A 20,874-nucleotide genomic window follows, 5' to 3' on the forward strand; every position below is an offset into this window, starting at 1 on the left:
AAACCAAAAAATTGCTAGTTGAGAATTCCAAATAGGTAGATCTGATCAAAAGAAGTAGTCCTATAATTTAACGTCGCTTCAAATTAAACGAGTCTGTCATTAGTGGCATAAGTTCTTTAAGGAACATCAGAGTGTCAACAAAACAGCGCAATCGCAAATATCAATATCGATCCACGACGTGGTGCATGTGGGTCGTAGGCCAAAACCGCTGTCGATGTGGGTATTGTCGCCAATCAGACTGCTGCATCATCGCCTTATACCAACCAACTCCATCCTTGCCTCTTTCTAATTTGTTTGATCAGGTGCAGGAATTTACAGACCAAAGAGTTTGTTAGTGCTAAAGACAAAGTTTACAGTACGATTTTACTTGTTCGACATGCACATATCTGCAACTTGTACGATTTGACAATTTACAATGGATCAACTGTTAACTGAGATAAAATTAACCCAATTACATTGATTTCGCTCGGGGGAATCAATCAATTAGTTATCCTTGTTCCAAATAAACACACGTCAAAAATGTTTGAACCAAATTATCCATTCTCTAAAACATGCTCCATTTTATTTGGGCATAAGTAATAATGATTGATGACGATGAGAGCAGCAACCCCGGTGTGAGACTGCTACAGTCGGACAACCTACGTCCTAATCATAATATTCCTAATGTTCTACTTTGTTTGACCCATTTTATCATATTCTCTCTAAAAAATTGTCAAGAAATTTCCGTTTAGCGAATTATGTTATCGATTATATGTCAGTATTTTGTATGTCCATTTGAGTGGAAGCATCAGTTAATCAATTAATACAATTATTCCCTTTTGGTTCATTCATTAGTAAAATCGATGCTTAAGCTACTATGACTAAATCAATGATGAATACGATTCTACAGGTGTTCTCTTTATTTAAAATCATTAATTGCACAAATAACAAATCATTTGCATTTGTAAATTTAGATTCAATATGTGAATAATCACAATACTCTCCATAACACGAATTAATTCCTTTGTAAAATGCAAATTAAGGGCTGGATTTCGGTTGCTCTCTATCATTTGTTTTGTAGAATCCAATCAGACTCTTTGATATGATAAAATCATAAGTTTTCAATTTTCCTCAGTTTGTTAGATACTACATATTAATAAAACTTTCATCTTGTGAGCAATCAGTGTACGTTCATATATTCCCCAATGTACACTCATATATTCATGATTTCTGTTTTTCTTTTTAATGAAGTTTTGCTAATTGATGTAAATTCTCTCAACTGTTAGAATTTGAATCTTAAGTACGAATTGTTATCGAAAACAAGTGAAATTTGATAGAACAATAGTGTGATATAAAAGCCAATAAGAAACATTTAACATGTAGTTAGTGTCACTTTCATTATTGTCTAACGTAAAAACGACATTTAACATGTTGTACTTTTGTATCGCACTTATTAAATTAACACATTAACATTTTCCATCACTTGGAGTATACATACGGAGCCAAAATAAATTTAATTTTAAATAAGCCATTTCGGTTTTAATGCTATTAGTAAATTTAAAGATTGAAGAAGGAAGTTTTAGACGTAGTAGAGTATTAGAAATTTACAAAAAATATATTAATAAAATAAAAATATTCCGAAAATTTGTTTGTATTTCATGAGAGATTTTGAACATATTTTGAGCAGCAACGGGAACGAGTTCGAATTAAAACGAAAAATTTGTTTAATTAGAGTGGTGTATTGTTTTGATAGGCGAGTAAAAGTGCGTGATGTGCTTAAGTTGTGAGTTAGATGTCTATTGCGTATCGCGTTTTCGCGTCGAGTGAAAGTAGGTGTAGCGTCGTAGCATCGTAGCGTCGTTCGACGTGGTGTATTGGCGGCGTTGGCGGTGGCGGTGGCGGTGGCGGTGGCGGTGGCGGTGTCCGACGCCGTCGGCATCGGCATGCGCCATGTGGGATCGGCGCACGACGCCGCTTCGGGACGTCCGAGCGCAACCTATCAGTCCACGTAGGGACCGTACTCGCGATCTCTCCCGTACTCGCGGCCATCGCTTCGACGTCCAGCGTCAATAACCGCGTCGTCCAGCGTTCCGAGATGGGTGTGAGGTGTGACAACCGGGCTAACGAGCGACTGCGGCGGAGTGTCAGTGTCCGAGTGCGGCAGTGAGCAACCCGCATCAAGGGCCCCAGCCCGTGGCCGATGGCCCGCGCCCTTTAGGACCTCCGGGCATGGCCCAAGGCTCGGCTGCAGCGGGCACGTGTGCCGACAGCTACCTTCATGGCCATTGATAAAGGTAGGCGCTGACGTCAGCCCCACGCTTCCACCCCTCCCGCGATCAATACACGCAGCCCGGCCCGGGAGCGCGACCGCAACAAGTGCGGCGGCGACGCCGCCACCGACTTCTCGGCCCGGCCTTCGACGCCCCCAACGCCGCGATGACGACTCCACCACGTCCGGCCGCCGACGATCAGGCTGAGGCTGAAGCTGAGACCGAGGCCGAGATCGAGATCGAGATCGCGATCGAGGCCCGACCCACCACCACCGGAATATCGACCTATCACTCCTATGACCCACTTCCGGGGATCGGATCTTTTCCACTCCCCAAATCAAACTTTTCGATACCTCTTGCCTAGAAGTTATTATAGTTACTCCCAACTGATTATTTCAACATCGTCACTAACTCTCGCGTGATATAAACAAAATACGCAAACGGTTCTGAATTAAACAACCACAGACAAAAGGAAATTCATTGCGGTACAAAAAATCTCTACATTGCAGAAGGGCAGTCGTAAGATGGCAGAAAAAACATACAACATTATAGAAATTTTTTAATGAATTTTCTCATATTGAAATCGCTTAACTGGACTGGAATGTTACAACATTACTATGTATTTGAATATGGAAATTATTAAAATCTGTTAAATTCTGTAAATACAGGTTTGCAGTGCTTTTATTTGACCAGTTTAATAGCAATAGAATCATGTCATCATTAAAAGCTTTTTTTAGAGCTCAAATATGGCTTCATAATTCCGAATAACATACTAAAAGACAACATGAATTTTTATTTGCCTTTTAGTTAGATAGAATTTTACATTACTTTTTCATTTGTTCCTTTAAATTTTCATTAAGTTAGTTACATATTTCATTTTTAAATTATACAAAGTTTGGTGTTAAGTAAATAATATAGGACAAAGGCGACAACTGAATCAGTTTATTCAAACTTTAGAAACTATTATTCCAAACTAAAATTAATTGTTTCTTGAACTTGAACTCGAACATCTGGCTAGAACTAATTTACCCTAGACAAATATATCGTAAATAAATATATACCTATACAAAAAAAAAACAAAAAAAAATCATTACATAGAGACAAATTTCAATAAACTTATTATTTTTGTTTATTTTTTTTCTCATTTTATTACCATTATTATCACCGTCATTATTGAACCGAAAATTTCATATACAAACGAGTGAAATTCCTAAGTGTTGTTTAAGTAAAGTGAAGTACTAATCAATAAGCAATTAGAGTATTTCACGTTTCTACATCAACGTTGTCGTGACTAAATTTGTAGGTATATAAAAAAATGAATCGTGCTTTAGACTATGTTTTTTTTGTTGCAAATAAACTGTTTTGTTCATGAAATCGTAGAATGACAGTAAAGCTGGACCTAATCCTGTGATAAGATGTTTGGATTTATCAGCGCTTATTTCCAACAATGGGAGTGATTCTACAGTTTCATTGTATTGTATAATATAGGAACAATGTTAGACAGTACAATGCCAAATTGACTACACAAAACGTCAATTGGAAGATAATATTGTATGTGATGCAAAGTTGTAATACATGAAAATGTTATTAGTAATTATCAATGTTTTAGTCTTTATCAGTTAACAATTCCATGGGCAAAATTGAAATATTTTCGGGGGAGACTTGCAATTTTTGGAACAATATTGCGCGAATTCGCGAAATAAAATTTTTAGTATAGATCTGAGATCAGCCATTTTTAATATTCCTGACGTGAAGTTTGCGAGCGTGACTGTACAGATTATATCGTTATTTTTACAGCAGCAGTGCCGAATAATAAAACTGTATTATAAACCTATAAAATGTAAGACAGGCAAGCGATTTTCACTGAATGGACTAAAATTAGCTGAATGTAAATGATCGGAATGTTGTTTAATCAAGAGTAATCAAGCTTGGATTTGTTTGCAGATGTCTTGTAGCGTAACTGAGCGGGTGACGGAAAACAGAGCGGGGCCTGGGGGTGGGCCAGCGACCGGTCCAGGAGCTACAGCTGGGGCAGGTTGCAGACTTCGAGGATCTAGCAGTGCTAGTCTCGCTACGCCTCCAAACTCCAGAGGAGGTCCCCCGACCTCGGCGGGGTCTCAGTCAGGCCCCCAAAACGGCCCTCAGCCTGGCCAAGGCGCCCCACTGCGTCCCAAGCCCTGTTGCCTTTGCTGGTGCTGTTGCTGCAGCTGTTCCTGGTAATTACAACCCGATCGACACCGACATGACTAATATCGCATGTGCTCCTTTTTGAACAAATAAACTCAAGCGCCGCCATAATCCTAACACTCAAACGAGATCGCCGCATTATTTATATTACTGAAATATATTTCTTACGCAAATTCATAAATTATTTCCACTCGGTGCACGGCCTACAGAATTTAATTTAATCGACATTAGGGCCACAGACCTCTTACTTGATTTTTTCAATCTACTAATGTTTATTTTTGTTTACATTGGACGTAATAGAATAATTAACGTTCATTTACTCCACCTTTAGGAGTACCGTACAATAGGTTTGCGGTGGGTGCTAAATGGGAAAAGTGTTTTTGTTTTATTCAGTTTGTTAATTGCATACAGCGTCAGACCATTTATAATTTTACTGTAATCGTCCGACCGATCGTATGAGTGAAAATAAAACAATTTTCAAACAAACATTTTACACCGCAATGCGCGACTAGCACTTCCATTCACAATAAAAGCACAAAACAAATTATAGTTGACACGAGATATCGATTTTGACATCACTGCTTGATTCCAGTTCAACCCCTGGAAAAGGAAACGATGAAAATGGCCCTACAAGAAATTCCAATAACTCAGATCTTTTAAATTATGATGGAGACCCACCGTGAGTAGTGTTCTTTTTTGTATGGGCTGTTCCGGTAAGAAAAGAATATGTTATCTAATTTTTAGTTTACGCGTTTTCGTTTTTTCAATTTTCAAAATACATCGAATCAAGAAAAATATCTCTTTCCTTGCCTCTTTTAAGGAACAGCTTTGAGCTAAGATTGGCAATTACGATTCTAACGTAAATGCTTTCCAGTCCTTCTTTAGAGGAAATCAGAAGTTGGGGTAGATCTTTTGATAAACTTATGCGAAGCCCCGGTAAGTGTGGCATGCATTCGTCGGTCTTCAGTAGATTTAGTTTGGTTTTATTTCGTTTCTAGCTGGACGAAAAGTTTTTAGAGATTTCCTACGGTGCGAATACTCGGAAGAAAATATATTATTCTGGCTGGCATGTGAAGATTTAAAAAAAGAAAACAATCCTGAAGCTGTTGAAGAGAAAGCAAGAATCATATACGAAGACTATATTTCGATTCTATCACCCAAAGAGGTAAGACATCGATTTTCTTTACTCTTTTGGTTAATGGAACCATTCAAGTTCCCAAGACCTACGACAATATTACTATGTCTAGCTCTAGACAATAACCAGATTGCGTTCGATTAAGAAAATTCCACCACTCCTGTGCTATTTCCGAGGCAATTCAGTCTATACACACAAATTTATAGGACCAGTCACGAAATAGCTGTACGCAAACATGATTGTTTAACCCTTTGATATATGCCACCGCTGTCTAGGTGAAATCATATATTCACTAGACCACAATGTTAGTTCATGCCCTCAAATACACCAGAATTTGTCACAAAATCCAACAGACCGTCTCTCTTACATCATCCAATATTTACCACAAAACTAATCACATATACACATAAACAGTTTTATCGGAAAATGATCAACTTCAATATCGACCGAAACTTAACTCAACTAAATTATGAAAAATTTTCCGTTGCATTAAATTTTCAGTATTTTTTAATTCCGCAAATTTATTGCAAAGCTCCAACCGCTTTGCAATAAACCATAATTTTAGTAATCGTGGAAAAACAATAAATCTCTTCTTAGTTACGAAAATTCTCCAGGTTCTCAAAACTTTCCGAGTTTTTCTTCTGTTTCTATGTCACGTTTTCACTAACTACAAGTTGCTTTTTTAATATTTGGATCATGACATGTTCCCAGGTCGTTGTACTGACTTGTCATTTCTAATAAGTATACCAAAATCTAAATACACCTACTGACTTGGCCTTACAAACTAGCTGAAATCTGTCTTCTTTGCTTAATTCAAACATTGAGTCTAGATACCTAACTAAAATTAGATAGTTCTACTGCCTTTGGGAAGATTTCAGACAAATCTATATTAATTATCTTTGAACTATTTTCAGTTGTTTGCTGAAATATGAGTGATGTGTAATTAGTTCTTTTTGACGCGTTATTTTGATGTCGATCTAGTAAATAATCTCCTACTCCCACGTTTATTTCTTGTCAATAGAATGTTCTCTTATTATCGTCCTGTTTACGAATTCAGAATGTTTAAACCTGTTTCTTAAGCTTTGTAACCGATCTAAACCGGTAAAACCGGTTTTTGTAATATTGAAATGCTTAGTTTGTCATATTTCTTCAGGTGTCTTTGGACGCTCGAGTTCGCGAAATCGTGAACCGCAACATGGTGGAGCCGACGCCGCACACATTCGACGACGCTCAGCTGCAGATTTACACATTGATGCATCGAGATAGCTACCCTCGGTTTGTAAACTCTCCCTTGTACCGGTCGCTGGCTCAGCAGCAGCCGCCACAGCAACAGCAGCAGCAGCAGCAGCAGCAGCAGCAACAACAGCAGCAGCAGCAGCAGCAGCAGCAGCAGCAACAACAGCAGGGTGAAAAGGACGAGCGATCGTCGCTAGCGCCGGATCAGGACGGGCCGGGACCCCACGGGTAGCGTTCTTCCGGCCTTTGACGGCGGCCTAACGAGATCTAGACTCGACAGTCGACAATAACTCGGAAGTCGGAAGGGCGGCTAAGGCCACACGCCCTCTTCGGATCATTCCTCGCTCCGACACCGATGCACCGTCAGTTCCATAAAGTGCTAGACCGTGGACCGGTGTCGTCAACGGACCAATCCCAGATCGGGACAGTGACGTTACAAACCGTTATTTTGTTACCGCGTGCATTTCATAGCAATCAGACTTGGACGTCACTCGTCGCTCACTTCTTAAATATTAGTGTTGTGTAATAACGAAGTTATGGTTCATCTCACTTCTAGGATTAGGATAATGTGGCATAAGATTAAGTAATAATAAGGGCTACTTGTCTCACTAGTCAACCCATCCCATCCCTCCGCCATGGGACCGCCACGACGCCGCTCGCCGCGACTTACAATATGAAGATGTGATATAAATACGTAGCGATTCGACCATGGCGGTCAGCCCTGCCCTCATTCTACTTGCACCACACCATGTACCCCAATTATAGTACACTAATAATCGACACACTGTGAATTCATATAAATAAATATCAAATATACGTTTGTTGTCTTCATTTATAATCGCTGTTTATTTATCATTCCCAAAATCATTCAACACTCCGCCAAATTTTTCCTTTCCATTTTCGCCTAATCGATAGCGTTGCGGAGACGTCGTCGTCGCCGTCGTCGTCGTTTCTTGACATACTTCTACTATTGATTCGCACGTACTTTTTTCCGCAATCACGATACTCAGATTTTGTACCACATCAAAATAGCACGAAATCTGACTCTAATTCAGATAGAACGATAACATCCAACAAGCCTTTCTATCTGATACCACCCCACAACAACATCATTAATAAAACTTTCCATTCTCGTTAAATTTTACAAAGAAAAAGTTTCACTAGTGATAAATTTATACGGATTATTCTTAATCAACACCAGGTCGAAACTGCAGTACTACAAAACGTGATCTTTAACATTATTAAAGCATTTGTTTTATTTTTTATTCTCGTTAATTTAGTCTCAAATCGACGTCATAAATTAGTTTTTTAATTTAAGCCTTGTTTCAATATTGCAGAAAATGGTGGATGCGCCGGTTCTAATATTTTACGATATTGCACTTTTCAGCCGCAGTTTTATAGGATCAAGATGGCATAAAACGTGGTAAAGTACAAAATAAAAATACTGCATTTTCCCCCAGTATCGACTTTATAAAGAAGGTGTAATTCAGTAGCACCCTTAAATAAGACATTTTCTCCGTTGGCGTTTATTTATGAGCTATAAAATCAAACATGAAGCAACCAGTTAACATCAGCGTGGTCTTACATTTTTTCGCAATGATTTATTCAAATGTTTCGTTTCAGAGATGTATTTAATTACGCCAGAGAAAATCTGTTGTTGCATTCGGCATTATTGATCCGCAGGCCTATTCTCAAAATGAACGTTATTAGAGCCTCGCTGCAATAAAATAAATTTTTGAATTTAAGGTAAAAGAAAATCTAGCGGAAAGTTATTGTTTTATTATATTTACAGATGAACATTTGAAAAATTTAACAATTCAGGAATCACAACATGAATACAGTGATAGCTTAGCTGTGAAGTTGAAATCGAAAGTTAAACCAGGCACATTTCAAATAACGACTGTGATTTGAAAGTATACATATAGGCGGTTACGTATTTGTATTAGTGCCTATAAAAATACATATACCTATTAAAAATATAGCACAGTTTTAACAGGGAATGCGTGAAATCTCCATTTCTGTCTTGGAGTACCCTTCAGTCAGTTAAACTCGATTTTAGTGTTATTTTTTTCAAAATAACATTTCCTTTTTTTAGGAAATAACAAATTAACACTTACTGTCATAATTCAACTATATCTAAAATTAAAGTCAAAAATAACAAGGCCGTATTTGCTTCAACATAATCAAAGACGTTATTAACAGATTATTAGTCCGATCCAAATACCACATTGAAATTATACTAAATTGTACTACATTTTTCTATCAAATATTGTTACATAATTGATTGCGGCCCACTTAAAATGACAATAGGTTACTCAATGTTTTTATAACTTTGAAAATCAATAGGTTTTGTATGAGCGTAAACAAATTTATTTTTGACTTATTTCAATTAAGGATTAGGAGAAGTGGGCCGACAAGTTACCCTACAATTATTCCACTACGTCAACTAATTTCTACTATTGTCGCTACATCAAACCGAAAAACCTACTTCATCTGAAAAAAATTCTACCAATAATTATACGTCTGCTTAAATATTTAAACGACTACATTTGGGTTAATTTGTAATAACAGTAGACTAATAAAAACTAAACAACATTGGAGCTTATACGAAAGGGAAATCAATAAAACCTGCCTACTCTACTGGTGTTTTTCTTCAACATCCACGGTATAAAATTATAAATTTATTTGTATACGCTGTAACTTAGAGTTGTATATTATGGGAACTTCGGTACACCTGTTTCAAAGAAGCAGATTGATCTTCAAGACTTTTCTTCAGATTGGCAATGGTGTTCATTAAAACCTGCTGTCTCAAATTTTCCGCGCTACTCTTATACTCCTGCGCCTCAAATCTAGTGGGTGAGTAGGGCGGCGAATCTGCAACAAAAATCAATAACCCCGCACCGAGCAAACCGCCCGACTTACTATTATAAATATTCTCGTAATTAAGATTGAACGCAACAGTTTTCCCCCGTCCTGAGTACACTTTCCTTCTCACCGGCTCACTCTGAGGACATCCGAAACCCACGGAATCTGTCTGGTTTCCGTGACCGGCATCGTTAACCTTCCCTTCCCCGTCGGAATCACTGCTCGTGGGGCATTCCTGCACTTTGACCTTATTCGACTTTTTCCTGTACTTAGGACTGCGCCTGTTCGCTCGCAATTTCGGCGAGTCCGGTCTTTTGGCCAGAGGGGAAGTCGGCAACTCCATGTCTCGCCTCATTAAAGCGGGCGAATTGCTGATCATAAAATTAGTAATGTGGTTTCGCTTAGGACTAAATCTGGAACAATTAAAATTACTGGACGGTATTTTTGTAAACGGTGGACCAGGCTCTTCGATCAGTCTATTTTTCATGAATAATTCCGGTTTGGCACATTCAGCGCTTCGCAGGATTTCGACGCGTTTATTGGCGGGGCCTGGGACTCGCCGAGGGGAAAGGCCATTTGTCTTCATGCTGCGTAAGATGTGTTCGGCCTCGACTATCAATTCGCGATATTTTTGATCGGCCTCTTTATCCCGTTTATCAATTGTCGAGAAGGGATCGTCGCGAGAGAAACTAATGGAATTAGACCGTTTTTTGAGGCAATCGTCGAGGGCCAATTTCGACATTGGATGGTGCTTGGTTCGACGGACGGACAAGGGAGTAGCACCCGCACTTTTAGAGCCGTTCGGCTGAATATTTACACGCTCAATTTGCTTGTGTCTTTTTTTGTTAGAGCTTGATCGGCGCCGTTTCTCACTGCATTGTTTACTACGGCGAGTTGTACGTCTCCGAGAGGCTTTTCTCTGGACTTCAAAGTTGTAATAAGTACAATGTCCAGTGTTACGATCTTCCCGAGGATCCAGTTCCAAGTATGAGCCGTTATCTATGAAATCAAATTCTCCATCAATTGGTTCGTCTTCATCTCCACCGTCTTGTCCGGTGTCAATGTCGGTATCACAATCAGTCGGATCGCTATCACTAAGAATATCATTTTCTTTTTCGTAAACGTAACTCTCGTCGTATTTTCCCATCATTTCGTTGAGAGTACAGTCATCTTCGTCACTTGCAGATGGTTTCTTCGCATCCCAATGAATACTTGCCCCGCTTAGAGAGGAACAGGAAGATGAGGATAGTGACTGGTTTCGCAAACTCGGTCCGCGCAAAGTTGACGGACTCAGGAACCTTCTAGAAATTCTGCAACTCATCGTTAGAGATACATTAATAACCAGAAATCAATAGCCTTACGGGCTGTCAGTCACATTCACCGCCGTTGTAATTTTCGGCATTTCTTGTCTAATTTGTCCCGGACTTAGCGTACTTCCCGGAACCCAGGGATTTGTCCTAATCCGGTTGCGCTGTCTCGGGGATGTAAGAACCGGGCTAGCAACAACTTCGCTTAATCTGGATGATGTAACCGGGGTGTTACACTGGAATGCTGGAGCTGTATGTGACTGAACGGCCACCTCTTGCGACTGCTATTACTCCCGCCCAGTGAGAACTTCATTCACACATCGAAATGCATGCAGACACTGATACAAGTTACCAAACTCAACAAATCTACTTTAAACTAGACAAGTTAAGAACATCGAATTTACCATGATGGGCCTGCGATTGCTGTGGATGGGTGGCGACAGACAAGTGGAAGAAGTTGGAGGCTTGGTTCGCAAAGCCAAATCGGTACCATTGGGTACCCGATGTTGCTGCACATGTTTTAAGTGGTTCTCGTGGTTGTAGCGCTCACCCTCTGATGGAAAATATTTGACACCTGTTCGGATATTGATGTAGTAGTCTGGTGGAGCACCTGGCGAAGTTCCATCCGTAGAGTATCCAGTCGAGTATGCCGATTCGGGAGAAGAGAGATTATTAGCAGAGTATCGCGTCGCAGGTGCTTGACTCGCTTGACCATTTTCAGATAAAACCCCATTTGTTATTTTCCGATTAGTATTCCCTTTCCTGTCATCCTACTCAAGAGAATTAATCTCGGAAAACTTTCGGTGCTAAACTCACCAGATCATCTTGGGAAGACCCACAACTGTTTCCGTTTTGCCAGTTAGAGGAAACTGTGTTAGGATTTAAATTTGCTTTAGTTTGTTTTTCTTTTCGGTGTTGTTTTTTGCGAGGTCTCACTGCTTCCATCCATGATCGGAGTTTGCTTCCAAACATCTGAAATTTTTTCACGTGCAAAAAAGTGGAACTTTGGGAGTTGAGTAATTTGCCGGAAAAGTGGAAGCGTTTATGTTACATTATGTTGTTCACTGGGGGAGTGTGAGCGTCGAGCTTGTCAATTAATTAAATTTATTATTTCAAGGAGATTAAACAAGGTGATATCAACCAAAATGTAACGGAATGCTTCGTTGGGTTATCATTAGAACAGGCCGGTGAGGGCACCACGACAGTGGGTGTCTCCATGGTGACCAGAGAAGATTGAAACAGCAGCTTTGGTCGAACTAGGAAATTACAAACTCACTCATGTGACATTTTATCGCACGTAAAATGTTTGGCCATTACAACTGTTCCCCTCTTTCAGAAAAAATAAATTTCCAAAAGTGTGTTAAACGAATAATAGGGAAGGTACACAAAAGGCTTTTGTGACTATTATCAATGGATCGTCCTAGATAAATTAATTGTTTACCCATATACCTATCAGACATGCCTTTATTTAACTCTCTGAACAATACGGAACCAACCATGTGAAAGACAGGTGGTTTATGAAATGTGGTTAAAAAAGAATTGTATGAGCAAGGGACCTTAATAAAGCAAAGATTAAATAAAATGTAAACATTTTCCAAAGGAAAACAAATAGTCCCGCTAATTACCTAAAAGAAAAACAAACCGGAAACGACGTTTTAAATAAACTCGGTCTATTACTAAAGACATCGAAAAATGTGTTTAATAGATTATGAAGCTGTGAATGAAAATCCAATAAAAGCATTAAAATGCAAATACAGTAATTAATTGAGCGTCCGCTTATTTAATAACATTCCTGTGAAAAAACAACTCACCTTTAGTCACACTTTTAACCAAATTCAATTATCAATAATTACAGCACCGTTTAGTTAATGAGTAACTAAAATTTAACAAATAATATGGATTTTGAGCCATGTTTCCGCAGGCGTGTGCGTACAACCACCAACAATTTTCTTCTGGGATAGCGTCGACTCCCGGACGCTACCGACGCCAATTCGGTAACTACCGACAGCGTCGACGCCGTTCATGTTCAGAATGCCTTCACGTCTTTCACAGTTTCATCAATTATGTTGCCGATGATGGATTATTCCAACTCCATGTTTTTGTCGATTTAATCAAGCTCGATAACTGAGATGTTTACCTCTTCTAGATGACTATGCACATTCTCTTAAAACGACGCCCAGAAATGTAAGCACAATTAATAAAAACTAAATCATGATTAATATTTCAGGCAACTGGGGGTGGTTCAACAACCGGCGCGAAATTCAAACCCCTACGGTGTTGCGTCAGCCAATAGCGACCAACCAAAGAAGAGGCCATTTTATTTTGCGCAATTGCGCATCCGTGCAGAAGTTCACATGGTGTGCGAGTGCGTGCGGCTGAGTAGCTGAGCTAAGTACACCTGTTGATAAAAGGTATGTGTGCACATGTTACTATTTACACAAATAAGTAGCAATAGCACTTATTGTTTAATGTAAATGTTTGGAATTCGCCTTTTTAAAGCCAAATTTTTAGCCGGGCGCTAATTTTTAACCCCATTCTAACTGCTTATTACTAATGTATTAACGGTTTTCACTGAAAAAAGGCTCAGGGCCCAGGCAAGGGTTCGGGCACTGAACAGAAACGGCATGACCATGGTGTGTGGAATTTTCCATCTAACTAATCCCTCTTTGTTTTGAAATAGTTTGGTAACACGAGTACGCTTATCACAATCGGTCTATTGTTTTGCCGGTGTCTCAGTTTCTTCTCAAAGTCATCTGGGGCCTTGAAAAGCGTTATCTTGCTTGCAATTTAGTACAAAATTGTTTTTGTTTAAGGTATGAGTACCTCATCAGGCTCCCCCGAACAGGGGAAGGAGAAAGGTCGCGAGGTGAGCACTCTTTAAAGCAAATTTTTGATGTAAATAACACAATGTTTAGTCTTTGAAGGCCATTATGGCGCAGAAGAAGAAGGAAATGTTGCAGAATATGCCAGATAATCCGGATTCTGCAGATGCTCTGATCGATCCATACGCAAATTCCACGGCTTCAAACTACATAACAAGAGGAAAAACTGGCGTCGTTTGTGACACTGAAGTTTTAAAGCATAAATGTGATTGGGATGACAATTATCCCGAAAATCCGCAACGACTGTCGGCTATCTTGGAAAAGTGAGTCTTGCGTTGTCACAAATGTTTTTTTTTTAATCTTTACGACATATTTTTGTGTCGACAGTCATAATTACCTTGTTGATGATACGAAAATATCAAAATCAAATGTCTTGCACTTTGTTTAAGATGTTCCGGTCAGGGCCTTTTTGAGCGCTGCATCAATATCCCAAACATTATGCGACCGGATTTGTATGAAAAAGTCATTTCCAAACATACTCCTGAGCTTTACGAGAAATTGGAAAGGGTTTCGAATATGAGTTTAAAGGCTAGGGAAGACGCGGCTTCTGATTATGACGCAATTTATTTCAATCAGGTAGAAATTGATTTGATTGGTGCACAAAAACAAATTTCGGTTTTAGTTTACTTTTGATGCTGCTTGTCGTTCTTTATCTTCTGTTTTAAATCTTGTGACAGCTGTTGCAAAACGCGACGTGCAAAATGGTATGGCTTTGGTGCGCCCTCCGGGTCACCACGCCATGGAAAATGAGTACAACGGTTATTGTTATTTTAATAATGTTGCAATAGCAGCAGAATCCGTCATTCGAGAAGGTCACTCAAAAAGAGTAATGATTGTAGACGTCGACGTCCACCACGGCCAAGGGAGTCAACGTATGTTTTACGAACGCGATGAGTAAGTTTGTATATTGTTGGGCTATGTGGTTGATTGTGATTTTCAGTGTTCTTTATTTCTCAATTCACCGGTACGAGCATGGCACCTTTTGGCCAAATTTGCTTGAAAGTAATTTTAATTATATTGGCAAAGGTGACGGTTTGGGCTTTAACGTTAATGTGCCTTTAAATGAGACATTGCTTGGTGACGATGACTATCTAGCCATCGTCTTCAATTTGTTATTACCTCTTGGATATGAGGTAATTTCAGCATGAACATTTTTGTTGTAACTTGCACTGCATGATACTAACTTCATTTATTTTTTTATTAGTTCAACCCTGATCTGATTATAATATCTGCTGGATATGACGCCGCAATTGGCTGTCCAGAGGTAAATAATCTTTTTATTTCTTTTTCTAGTTTAATCCTGATCTTGTCATTGTATCGGCCGGGTACGATGCATGTATGGGAGATGAGAAGGTTACTATCTTTTATTTTTATCATCGCAAAGATTGAAAATGAAATGGACCAAAGCTTGGCCCACTTTAGTTTCAATCACGTGTGATCTTTTGTATGTATCGGGATTCTTTTAGGGGAAGATGAATGTCACGCCTGGGTTTTACTCCCATTTAATAAGTCTTCTCTCAACACTAGCACGAGGCCAAATTGCTGTTGTACTCGAGGGAGGATACTTTTTACCGACATTGTCGGAAGGTGCATGTATGACATTGAACTCTCTTCTGGGAAGCCCTTGCCCGATGTTAGACCCAATCAAATGTGTTCATCCAACTGTCATCAATACCATTTGCAACGTCAGACGTATGTTGCACAAAAGGTGGAAATGTTTCGATGTTGTTGAACTCCAAACACCGGAAACTGTCACAACATACAGTCAACACAGATTTGAAATATGCTACTTTGGCGACAAGAGAAAGCCACCATTTGACAACGGGCCAGGGAGCTACCCGGGGAACACCGAAGAAAACTTCAGATACTACACAAAACTAAACGATGCTTTACGTGAACGTAAGTTCTTGATTTCTTTATAGGACATATCTATATTGTCTTTCTAGGCTATGGTTATGTCTTGGGCCTCCCTATAAATTACGTTTACGACGACCAAATGCTTCAACACGCCCCACAACCAGGCGATGTGGAACGGCCGGAGCGTCCACAACGGTTAAGTTCCATCATGGAAGTCTTAAAAGAATTCGGAGTTCTCGAAAGGATGAGTCGAACTCCTATAGTGCGCCGTGACTTCAGCGAATATTCTCCACATTGTCGATACTACTTCAGCACTGTCAACAATACAATGCAACAGTCTAAAGACGTTTACGTGAATGAACACACTCATGATTCAATTCTGTTGGCTGTATCTGGATTACTAAATTTAATAGACGGGATAATGAAGGGAACATCACAAGCTGGAGTTGCTATAATACGCCCTCCGGGACACCATGCGGAGCAAAATAAAGCGATGGGTTACTGTTTTATCAACAATATTGCTGTGGCAGCAAACTACCTTCTTAAAAAATACGAAGGGGATAGGTGCGTTACTTTCTTTAGAAATTTACAAGTGGCCTTTTTATTTTAGAGTATTGATTATTGATTTTGATATTCATCATGGGAATGGCACCCAAAACATGTTTTACGAAAACGACAGTGTCATGTATATCAGCATCCACAAGGACGAAAACGGGAAATTCTTCCCTGCGAATTCTCCCAGGAACTACACATTCGACGGATACGGACGCGGACGCGGATTTAATATCAATATTCCTTTCAGTAATGTAAATAATTATTGTTTTGTATTTACAGTTTGCTAATTTTTTGGTCCATTTAGGACAAGATGGGGGACACCGAATACTTGGCAGTTTTCCACAATATCATTTTGCCGGCAGCTTATTCTTTTGCCCCACAAGTCGTTCTTGTGTCTGCCGGTTTTGATGCAGGCATCCACGATCCTTTGGGTGGTTACGTGGTCAATCCTGAGACTTTCGGTCACTTCATCCACATGCTGAAAGGTCTGGCTAAAGGAAGATTGATCCTCGCGTTGGAAGGAGGATACAACTTGACAACAACAAGCTATGCTTTTGCCATTTGCTCCAAGGCTCTCTTAGGAGATCCAATCATTATGCCAAATAACATTTATAAAAACTTTTCATCGGAAGCAATCAAAACAATTCGTAACGTGACAAATAATTTCAAACAGTATTGGCCAATCTTCGAGGTAAATCGCAAACTCGGAGAAACTCCTTATATTTTGAAGAAATTAAAAGACTTCAAGGAAAAGAATTACGGACAAGAATTGGTAAGGGCCATTGATCCAAATCGCGTGCATGATAACGCGTATGTTGAGGGGGAAATGAAAGCTTTAAACGACTCTTAATCTAGTCTGTTTGCTCGTACTAACAGCTCAATATTTTAGTTTTTACGTCAATTGTTTTACTTTTAAGTTTGTGTATGTGTGTCTAAATGGGGTGAATGAACCCGGTCAATAATTCTAGTCTTATTGATTTTACCTGATAACTAGTCGCAATAACGACTAATATTTTAATTTTAACATTCCAGTTTTATATTGACATCCTGTAGTAGGTTAAGCCTGTTTTGTACTTGTTTCATATACTTAAGTCTTGATTTACTAAAGCGACTAGATAATTACTTTTGTTTCGTTTTTTCATATTGTTTGTAAAAAGTTTTATTTTAATTTTAGTGTTTAGTTGTTAATTGTTTCTATCGATTTTATTTTTAATCGATAACTGATCGGGCAACCGACGCTGATCTGAGTAGTTTGAGGCAGAGTTGAAGGATTTAGAATCCTTTCAATAAATCTAGTCTCTTTACTCATTGCAACTCATTGATATTATTGTAGTGTAGTATATTATAGATATAGTGTTTGTTCGTTGCTAAATTTATGTAGTTTTAAGTACTTGTTATCAATTTTATTGGTAACCAATTGTGCAAAGAGTCCTGAATCAAGTAGGTTGAGGCAGATTTGAAAAGATTTACTTAAATCCATTCAAAAAATCTAGTCTCACTCATAGTTAGCCTAATAATATTAACAATTGTCAGAGTATATATTTGGTGTTTGTATTTGCGTTTGTCGTTAATTGTAAGTTTTCTAATTTTTTTAATAAAAGCTCAATTTACATTTTGAAGTTTTATTGATATCAAAAAGCTGAAGACACGTCACTTTAACAACAATACATTAATTAAAATAATGGTAACAAAGCTTTTCACTTACGTACAAAAAGCAACACGTTAATAACATGGCAAAAAACTTAAGTCGGATAGAAAGTAAAATAATGGTACATTACTTAAGATGAAAAGGTAAGATTCAGGGCTCGCGAGATGAAGCAAAACGTATCAGTGACTTCTTCAATCTAAAATCAAGGAAAATATAGTAACATTGAGAATTTTTTAATAGAAAATTTACAATTTTTGAGGTAGGCTTGCCTGCTCCATGCCCGGCACGTGTTTCTATCCTGATCATCAAAGGATTTTTCTGAGTTGGCAACCGTCCAATTTTGTTTTGCAACTCTGCAATGAATTTCAAAGAATGTAGAGGAACAACGCGGTCATCATGATCAGCAGTCAAAAGAAGGGTGGCGGGATATTGCCCGCTATTTTGCGGAACTCTAATATTATGCAATGGCGAGTATTTGTACAAATACTCGAATTGTTCCTGCTCTTCGGAACAACCATAATCAGACTTCCAAGCATAACCAATGGTGAATTTATGGAAACGAAGCATATCCAATACTCTACAAACTCCAGAATTAAGAAAAATTTTCCCCACAAACTGACTTAATTACCCGACTTGGCAAATGGCAGCGCCAAACAACTCGGGTGCTTGGTTGATACAAGCGGCCACCAACAAGCCACCATTTGAGCCTCCTTGAATTACGAGCTTGTCAACTTTCGTATATTTGTTTTCAACGAGATATTTCGCAGCGTATTGGAAGTCATCGAAGCAGTTTTGTTTTTTGCCAAAACGGCCCCCATTATGCCAATTATCGCCATACTCCCTGGGCAACACATTAAATAAAGAATAATTACTCTACTTGACATAATTACCCCCCTCCTCGAATGTTGGCCAAAGCATAAACTCCATCAAAATTCTCAATAAAAACCAAACGAGAAACTCCGAACGATGGAGTGAGGTTGACGTTAAAACCTCCGTAGCCGTAAAGTAGACAAGGTTTTGTACCATCATTTACAAGTCCCTTTTTGTTAATGATAAACATAGGAATTTCAGTCCCGTCTTTACTCTTGTAGAAGACTTGCCTGGTTTCGTATTTTGACGATTCAAAATCGCCGACTTTAGTCTCGTGGAAAAGCTTTAAAGAATCTATTAACTCGTTTTTGAAAACAACGAAATGACTTACCGTTTCCTTAATTGAATCTTGATCAAAATCAACTTTAAAGATTATATTGGGGGTAAGGAATGAACAAAAACTGAAAAACATTTCTTTGTGGTACTTTTTCCCAGAAATAGCCGAAATTGTTCCAACATCTAATTTGAAATCGTGTAACTTATTGCTACTCTTAATGTCATATAGTTGCATAATGTTCTAAAAAAAAATAGTATTTGAATTTCTTACACAATTTTACACCTACTTTGACATCCTGGAGGTAGCAAACGACTAACATGTTTTCATTAATGGCATGAGCCCAGTCTAGAACATCTTTCGGATGTTCCGAAATCAAGTCTTTCCATTCGGATTCTTTTGGATTATCGAAGTCAATAATGACGATACGATAATTCGATGCGTTTTTATTTGTATGAAAATAAAACAAGTTTTTATCATTTGTAATGTACTCAAAATCGGCCACAAACTCAGCCACGACTTCAGTCAATTTTAATTTCCCTGTAATTTTCCCCGAATCTAATTGAGCAAAATAAAGCAAATTATTTTTGCACCCCTTGGTTCCCGTTATTACAAGATATTTGCCACAATGGCTCACATGTGCCCCACTGAAAAATCAAGACAATGACTAAAAACCACTAGTTTACGCGTACATTCTCAGATGGGGGTCATCGAATTCCACGACGACGATGTCTTGCGACTGGTCGGTGCCCAATTCGTGGTAGTACAATTTTTGGTTTTCGTTGGTTTTAGTTTCTGAACCGTCAGCCTTCCCCATTTGATCCAAATATGCCTGTTTGAAAACTTAGAGAAAGAAAGGAAAAAGTGCAACTAACCCCATAGAAGAAGCCTTTGTTGTCGTGCATCCAAGTCATCGGCGAGAATTTAACTTTTTTCAAAATCTCTTTGTAGTCTTTGCCAGTTTCCACGTCTTTAAACTTGATTTCTAACCAATCAGAACCGCTACTGCTCAAGCCATAGGCAAAAGTTTTGCCATCTTCGGAAAAAGCAGTCCCTGAGAGAGCTACAGTTCCATCTTCGGACAGGGTGTTGGGATCCAGGAAAACTTCAGCTTTGCTGACCAAGTCTTTTTGGACGTAGATGACGCTTTGGTTTTGCAGACCTGGTGATATATTAGTGAGAGGTTAATGCGAGTTAATAGAAAAAATACCGGTGTTCCTGTATTGATAATATCTAGTCCCATGGCGATATGGGGTCGAAAATTTCGGGTAGTTCCAAAGTTGGGTTATTTTCTTTTTGATGCTTTCTTTGAAACCACAACCATCTAAATAGGGTCTAGTGATGGCGTTTTGGGCATCTACGTATTTTTTGGTTTCTTCAGAATCTGGATCTTCTAACCACCTATATGGGTCAGCAATCTACGAAATAAATTTTAGGGAGGAAATAAGCAAATTTAATTTTTTTCAGGAATTACTTCAGTTCCAAAATAATTATCTTTAACGGTTTCATCTCTACGTGCTTCTGGATATTTGAAAGACATATTTTTTTTGGTACAGGAAGCGGAAATGCACCTATTAAAAAAATAAAAGCCCCACAAATGTGTTGCAACAAAACAGTTTTGGTTTTTACCTAGTCCTGAAAATATTTAACAGAATATACATTAACAGAATAGAAAAATTGTACATGTAGCATACAAGTAAAATGTAAGGTTATGTTGTGATTACCTTCACTTTGTAAAATCAATTTTTGATGCGATTATAGAAACCTTCAAAAGGATGCTAAGTTGCGAACGTGTCGTTTGAGGAAATT

The 20,874-nt window shown here is 38.7% G+C and overlaps 4 protein-coding genes across 9 annotated transcripts; 2 read left to right on the forward strand and 2 right to left on the reverse strand.

Moving 5' to 3' along the window:
• The first annotated feature begins 1,993 nt into the window (after positions 1-1,993).
• Positions 1,994-7,642, forward strand: LOC123006392 (regulator of G-protein signaling 20-like). Of its 2 annotated transcripts, XM_044400837.1 has the most exons (7): positions 3,675-3,800; positions 3,859-4,137; positions 4,194-4,465; positions 5,029-5,115; positions 5,311-5,372; positions 5,435-5,601; positions 6,725-7,642. In XM_044400837.1, exons 3-7 carry the CDS (start codon positions 4,194-4,196, stop codon positions 7,037-7,039), a joined length of 903 nt encoding a protein of 300 aa, XP_044256772.1. In that variant the 5' UTR covers positions 3,675-3,800; positions 3,859-4,137; the 3' UTR covers positions 7,040-7,642. The 2 variants fall into 2 exon arrangements, with proteins under 2 accessions (XP_044256771.1, XP_044256772.1); XM_044400836.1 differs by lacking the exons at positions 3,675-3,800; positions 3,859-4,137 and adding an exon at positions 1,994-2,273.
• A 945-nt stretch (positions 7,643-8,587) lies between these two features.
• Positions 8,588-12,926, reverse strand: LOC123006347. The gene is made up of 6 exons (XM_044400765.1): positions 12,791-12,926; positions 11,796-11,951; positions 11,384-11,749; positions 11,034-11,263; positions 9,730-10,982; positions 8,588-9,681 (listed from the first exon to the last, which is right to left on the reverse strand). Exons 2-6 carry the CDS (start codon positions 11,949-11,951, stop codon positions 9,509-9,511), a joined length of 2,178 nt encoding a protein of 725 aa, XP_044256700.1. The 5' UTR covers positions 12,791-12,926; the 3' UTR covers positions 8,588-9,508.
• A 100-nt stretch (positions 12,927-13,026) lies between these two features.
• LOC123006819 (histone deacetylase 6) lies at positions 13,027-17,885 on the forward strand. Of its 2 annotated transcripts, none has more exons than XM_044401629.1 (12): positions 13,027-13,163; positions 13,207-13,390; positions 13,793-13,845; positions 13,895-14,124; positions 14,251-14,437; positions 14,484-14,755; positions 14,802-14,994; positions 15,066-15,125; positions 15,328-15,760; positions 15,808-16,282; positions 16,329-16,524; positions 16,578-17,885. In XM_044401629.1, exons 3-12 carry the CDS (start codon positions 13,795-13,797, stop codon positions 17,121-17,123), a joined length of 2,643 nt encoding a protein of 880 aa, XP_044257564.1. In that variant the 5' UTR covers positions 13,027-13,163; positions 13,207-13,390; positions 13,793-13,794; the 3' UTR covers positions 17,124-17,885. The 2 variants fall into 2 exon arrangements, with proteins under 2 accessions (XP_044257564.1, XP_044257565.1); XM_044401630.1 differs by lacking the exon at positions 15,066-15,125 and adding an exon at positions 15,155-15,214.
• Positions 17,880-20,819, reverse strand: LOC123006820 (prolyl endopeptidase). Of its 4 annotated transcripts, none has more exons than XM_044401635.1 (11): positions 20,790-20,819; positions 20,695-20,700; positions 20,540-20,636; positions 20,276-20,483; positions 19,941-20,227; positions 19,758-19,897; positions 19,355-19,712; positions 18,812-19,308; positions 18,550-18,762; positions 18,171-18,498; positions 17,880-18,117 (listed from the first exon to the last, which is right to left on the reverse strand). In XM_044401635.1, the coding sequence occupies exons 3-11, from the start codon at positions 20,603-20,605 to the stop codon at positions 18,052-18,054; spliced, it is 2,163 nt and encodes a 720-aa protein (XP_044257570.1). In that variant the 5' UTR covers positions 20,606-20,636; positions 20,695-20,700; positions 20,790-20,819; the 3' UTR covers positions 17,880-18,051. The 4 variants fall into 4 exon arrangements, with proteins under 4 accessions (XP_044257570.1, XP_044257568.1, XP_044257569.1 ...); XM_044401633.1 differs by having other exon boundaries at positions 18,812-19,074; positions 19,123-19,308; positions 20,695-20,806; XM_044401634.1 differs by having other exon boundaries at positions 20,760-20,802.
• Between the last annotated feature and the right edge of the window lie 55 nt (positions 20,820-20,874).

This window comes from Tribolium madens, unplaced genomic scaffold (assembly GCF_015345945.1).
Source record: "Tribolium madens isolate multiple individuals breed KSU strain unplaced genomic scaffold, Tmad_KSU_1.1 Scaffold_2;HRSCAF=44;Tcas5.2_LGX, whole genome shotgun sequence".
Taxonomy (NCBI): Eukaryota; Metazoa; Arthropoda; class Insecta; order Coleoptera; family Tenebrionidae; genus Tribolium; species Tribolium madens.